The 6,390-nt window shown below is 31.3% G+C and overlaps 1 protein-coding gene across 1 annotated transcript; it reads right to left on the bottom strand.

Moving 5' to 3' along the window:
• Positions 1 to 1,626: 1,626 nt before the first annotated feature.
• Positions 1,627 to 5,950, bottom strand: LOC101489668 (protein SMAX1-LIKE 4). The gene is made up of 3 exons (XM_004487952.3): positions 4,401 to 5,950; positions 3,445 to 3,643; positions 1,627 to 3,321 (listed from the first exon to the last, which is right to left on the bottom strand). The coding sequence occupies exons 1-3, from the start codon at positions 5,696 to 5,698 to the stop codon at positions 1,753 to 1,755; spliced, it is 3,066 nt and encodes a 1,021-aa protein (XP_004488009.1). The 5' UTR covers positions 5,699 to 5,950; the 3' UTR covers positions 1,627 to 1,752.
• Between the last annotated feature and the right edge of the window lie 440 nt (positions 5,951 to 6,390).

Below are 6,390 nucleotides of genomic sequence, written 5' to 3'. Positions count from 1 at the left end.
CCTTTTTTTTTTTTTTTTTTTTTTTTTTTTTTTTTCTCTCTTCTCCTTTATAAAAAAATCCTGCATTTTCTTTCTTTCTAACTACAAAATAAGGCCTGATTGAAAAAGTTTTTCTCAAATAAGTTTTTTTTTCTCTAGCAAAAGTTTTTTTTTCTCTCATTCCTACGAGCAACACCAACTTCTCTCTCCTTTTTCTATTATCTAAAAAGCTACCTATCGTAAAATTTATTAGAGATTAAAAGTTTTGAATTTGAGTAAATTATAAAAAAAATAAACTATATATCAAATTAATATAAAATTGTAAATTTATAGATATTAATTCACCCTGGATCACGTGATAAACTTATCCACTTAGAAACATTCAGTTTGTAACTAAGATTTCCTCATCATTTACATATTTTTCTTTCCAAGCCATGTAAGTTTCTTGCTACGACCCATTATTATCCATATGGACCACATTGAAATTCAATTATAATGAGGGGATATCTATCATTCAACTATGATGGAGTAACTTTACATAATTAAAACAGCAAGACACTCAAGTGCTTTTTTTAAAAAAAAATTATAAAATGTTACGATCATACATATAAAATCTAACGTATAAAATCAAAACCATGATGGTGTTCTAAGATGGGGAGACAGGGCCCACATACGCCGTTCAATCATGCAACCTTTAAGGTCAAAGCAATTATAAAGAATTTTTGAAGAATTAAATTGTGAACTATAAAGTGTGTATGTCTCATAGTGGAGTCTTGTTTTTGGTTTTCACATTGGGTTGGTGTGTATATATTTGTGCATGGCCCAAGATACTCATGATGAGTTTTTTTCCTTTTTAATTAAATGGCACTAGTAATTCATAATTTGACAACGAAATAAACTTTTTGTTTTAATATTTATCGACACATAATTAAATTTTAAATAATGATTATTTCAATTATGGTTTAAATTTTAGATATTTTTAATCAATTGGATTCTCACTAAAACTCGTCAAACATTTGGTTAAGTATGATGACAAGTATATTAACTTGCATTATATACATAGACAAACAATATAAATGAAAATAATAGTAGATAAGTAAGATAATATTAAAAAATCAAGTAGGATATAATTGGATTAAGATGGAAGAGACACAAAGATTCTTGATAAGCTAGATTGTCATTGCTTTTGATCAGGAAAATTCCAGCTAAATTAACTTGATCATTTTCCATGTGCCTCTTGAAACCCACCTTGATTTGAATTGCAATTTTTAACATCATGAACATGTTATAACTTTTCAAATTTACCATAAGTTATTGGTATCTCCAAACTCATGAACTTAATAGTGTTGAAGGAGACTTAGACATGAACTTTAAGGTCTAAGTTCTATTAAGCTAGTCAATACATTTGTTACCCTCCATTTAAATACGACCAACTTGTACATGCCAATCCAATGCTTATTCTTGAGACAATGTAATTTTAACTTCATGTTTTATGTGTTATTATAACAATTTTTGTTTCAACTATGTCACTTTAGCATACAAACTCATTAATGTCATGACAAGATGATGCTCATATGATTGTAAAGAGTGCACAAAAAAGAAAAGAAATGTACAATAGGAATTATTGAGAAATGGTTAACAAAAGCATTAAAAAAAATTAGAAAAACAAACACATTATATGATGAAAATTAGCAGTTACACAAAAGTACCTATTTTACTTCCATTTTACATATTCTCCAACCCCCACTCCTAACCAAAGTCAGTGATATGATATCAATCCATGAAATTGTTAACAACTTGGATATTTTTGGGTAAACATGAACCCATAAACCCACTATCCCATTTTCTATCCTCTTTACCATCCCAACAAAGTGTAAAAACTATACCCCCTTTCCCCCATCCATTGCTAATAACACCCTCTAAACTCTTTTGAAAAATGTCTTTTAGCCATTTCTCAAACATTTTGTTAGTAAATGAACCACACCCAACACCTATTTCCTCTATCACCTTATCTTGTACACTAAATTTCCCCACACAATTTTTCCCAAAAACCTCCTCAAATGACTCTTTTACCCTTGACTTAAAAACTTCTTTGACTTCCTTATCCTTTATTGGACTTCCATTGAACTCAAAGAAATTCTCAATTGAATCAAGTGACTCATTTGAGATCAATGGTTCAACTACTGTTTCTCTTGTCAAATCACTTGAAATTGGACTATTTTGCCCCTCATCATCTTCATCTTCTTCATCAGCTTCCATGTTCAAGTCAAGTGTGTTGTTAAAACTTGATTGTCTTGAAAATTCTCTCTTTTTGTTCCCTTTTGCACAAACCAGAACACCCTCTTCATTCTCTTCAATCCTTGGATTTTTCATTATCTTGCCAAATAAATCAAGTTCAGCCCTTCTTTTGTTTCCCAAACAAGGTGATGATGATAACTCCAAAGTTGGTTTATTTTCATTTTCACTTATCTGCAAAACCAACTTCATCACTGATTCATTTTTCTGATCTTCACCATTGGTCAATATGATTATTCCTTGGCCTAAAGTTCCAAACTTTGCATTCTCAAATCCATCTGCAACCAATTTCCTTAAAAGGGTATCACCAAAATCAACATTTTCAACCAAAAGAACAAACTTTTCATGATTCTTCAACACTCCAGAAACCATTTCACAAAAGGGTGTCTCTGAATTCTCTCTCTTCAACATATCAAACTGAAAAAACACATCAAGTGATCCAAAAACTGATTCTGCAATGGAAAGTGCCAACCTTTTCTTCCCAACACTATCACTCCCCTTAAAAAAAAACCAACTAACACTTTCCTTTGATGATTTTGAATCAACCAAAGCTTCTCCTATTGCACTAACTGTTTCACATTGCCATGGAACATTCTCCTGCAACAGTTTACAAATATAATCCCTTTGCAGTGTTGTATCATCGATTAAACTCGCCACCTTTTTTCGCTCCGAACCATTGAATGTTGAATTTCCAAGACCAAGAGTTATCTTTACTTCTTTAAGAGAATCCAAGGCTGTTGTTGTTTGCTTTTTCTGTGTTGCATCATTGTTGAAATTGAACTCAATTGTTGTGCATGATTGTTGGTGCCTGAATCGAGGTATAATGTTTGAGCTATAAGCTGGTTTGGCTGCAGAATCAGCAAAAGATATTGAACTTTTAGTTTGGTTTGGCCACCAAGGGTATGATGAATTGTAAGGATAGATCTTTGCATTTGAACTCTGATTGATATGTAAAGTGTTGTTGCTCCAATGGTTTTGTGGTTGTTTGTTTTGGTGGAGACATTGGCATAATCTGTTCCACTTTTTCTTCAACTGGATTAATTCATCCTGAAAAACATTGAATGGTTGATAATAATTAAGGATTGGTTTGTCTTTGAAATGGTTTAATTTTTTCAGGAGTTAGCTTTTAGTCTCACATGATGCAAAAAAAAAAAGCTAAAATTTTGCTACCTTTTGATGAGCTTCTGTAGAATGAGACTGAAGCCATGAAGGCAACAGATTCTTCTGTCCTGGTTTGAACAATTCAGCTTCTTTTTCATAATTGATGATACATTCTTCACAACAATTTAACTTATCATTCTCCTCCATGTTACTAAAGAGCTTTGATTCCATTATAGGATATGACATACTCATTTTTGAATCATGCACACTGCAAATTAAACAAAAACAAACTTAATAATCACACTCTTAAATCAATATTTGAGAAAATGAAGCATTGGAAATAGAACCATATTTGCAAAAATAAACATGTATGTAATATATCTATTTATAATTTTGGTTTTGGTAAAGTATAGGTACCTTGTAGAAAAACATTATGTGAATCCGTAATGTCTAAAGTAGTTTGTTTATACACTGACAAAACAAAGTGAAGCAGAAAGGCACTTGTTCACGTCTCTAATATAACCAGCCTTACCTTACCAACCAACAACCATGCTTTTCACAGTGCATTCTGCCACAACCGTACATACTTACCAACATATTGCAAAACAAATTAAACAACTATCATAATGTAACTTGTTTATTTTCTTTGCTTAGCTGTGTTGTGTTATACACATAAATCAGACACTAAGATTGAGATTGTGTCTGGCCAAATTCCGAGGAAAAGAAAAATGTCCAAATAATATTTATCTTATCAAAATTATAAAGTAAAATTAGTTCTTTGAATTTAATCAACATGATTGAGTAAACATTAATTTTGTCTTAAATATCGAAATTACAAAAATATCACTTGGTTTATTTTTTGTATTAATTTTATTGATCAAATTGACTATTTAAAAATCCTAAATAGTTCAGATATATTTATATATTTTAATACATTTAGATACTATAGTGATATGGATTTACACATTTAAAGACGAAAATCATTGTTTATTGTAAAATGATTAAGCTAGAAAGAGAATAATTACCTTGAAGCATGAAGACTCAGACCAAGTCCACCTGATGGAACAGGAACAGCTTGAAGCCCCCATTGATTCTCAAGAGATGGTATCCTCATTTGACACTTCATATAAGTTTGATAACTTGATGTTGCAACAAGCCACAACTTACTATTGTTTACATTCTCTTTTTCACAAAACAACTTTCCAATTTCTTCTACTATATGATCAACATGGTTATAATAATCACAAACTTCTTCACCCTCTTTCTCATTCAAAATTCCATCCACTATCCACTTCAAATCACCAACATATAAAACAACACCTCCTAATGCAAAAGAATCAATCTTTCTTTTCAATGAAACTAGATTGATTTCAAGTTCTTCCCTTTTCATAAACCTCAATGAAACAAGCTGAAACTTTATGAAATGAGTTGTTTTCAACTCATCAGGAACTTCACCTCTCTCAAATTTTCCCATCAACTCACCAACTAGTCCTTCAGTTAATGAAACTGAATCAGCAACTATCACAGTGTTCCTTTTTTTGTTCTTCCTCAAAAAAACATCAAAAACAAGTTTCACATCTTCCTTAGAAGATTGTAAAGGAAACACAGATGCTGGTTTCTTCTGAGGTGAAAACAGAACAGAACCATAATTACCATAACTTCCATAAGAACTCAAGAAATGATTTTGATTAATGTTCTGTCTAAAGTGACCAAAAGGGTCAATTTCTATATGATTATCACCAAGAGAAAGTGAAGAAGAAGAAGAAGAAGAAGTGAAAATAGAAGAAGGGTTTGTTGAAGACTGTTGTTGCAAATTATTTTTAACACAAGTACTTGAAAAACCAGCTTCTCTCATAACTCTACTAACAGAAGGGTCATCAAGAATAGAAATAACAAGCTGATGAAGATCAACTTTAACACTCAAAAGTGGTTGCTGTTGTTGTTGATGGTTTTGTTCAATGCAACCTCTTCTTTGATGAGCTTGTGCTCTTTTAAGAGCAGCAATGAGTGCATTAGAAAGAGAAGGTTGATGAATTAAAGGTGTTGTTGTTGTTGTTGGAAGTCTATTGAGAGCAACATTGAAACAAAGTTCAAGAGCTCTACATTGAAGAATATGTGAAGAAGAAGAAGAAGAAGAGTTTTGTTGTTGAGATTTGAGACAAGCATGTCTTAAAGTAGAAGAAGAAGTGAATAAAGTTGCAGCAACATGAAGAGGAGTTAGTTGAGCATGTCCTCTTCTTCTAGCTAAGCCTAGAGAGTGCTTCAAGATTGAAGCAGCCTCGGCTGTTAGTGTCTGTTGCAATGTAGAAACTCCTGAGCGCATCACTTTTCTAATCCCACCCCCCCTAACCACCCCCCCCTAATTGAAACTATCTACTTTTCTTCTTCTTCTTCACTACTACTACACTTTTTTCTTCTTCTTTTTCCTATCCACACCACCCTACACCCCCCTTTCTGTTTTTACTATGAAGATGGTGTTTGTGAATAGAGGAAAAAAGATAATAAAAGGCTTTGAAAGATGAGAATGAGAGAAAAGAGTTTTTGAATGTGAAGAGTTAGAAATACTACTATAAGACTAAGGCCTCACCTCTTCTTTATACTTCATGTTTCTCATTGTTTTTTATTTTTATTTTTTTATATATATTACCTTTTTCTTTTGCTTAATTCTCTTTTTTTGAGTTTAGTTTAAAGAAGCAGCTTTTTCTTAACTTTTTATTTCCACTTCATTACTCTTCTCTTTCTCTCTCTAGTTTACAGTTAATTGCTATATACACAATAGTGCAAACCAATCTAAATATATATTATTTGATGTCTAATATAGTAATATATAATAGATTTATTTATAACTACCTTTCTATGGCAATGCCATTTTTTTTCATAACCATTTTACTATTCTGGCCTATTTATTATTATTATTATTATTATTAATTATAATTATTGAAAATAAAAAATTTGGACTAATGCACATTTTGTTGTTGTTGAATTTGATAAGTATATGTTTACAGAAGGGTGAAA

This window comes from Cicer arietinum, chromosome 1 (genome assembly GCF_000331145.2).
Source record: "Cicer arietinum cultivar CDC Frontier isolate Library 1 chromosome 1, Cicar.CDCFrontier_v2.0, whole genome shotgun sequence".
Lineage (NCBI taxonomy): Eukaryota > Viridiplantae > Streptophyta > Magnoliopsida > Fabales > Fabaceae > Cicer > Cicer arietinum.
This window is presented reverse-complemented; position numbering and strand designations above follow the sequence as displayed.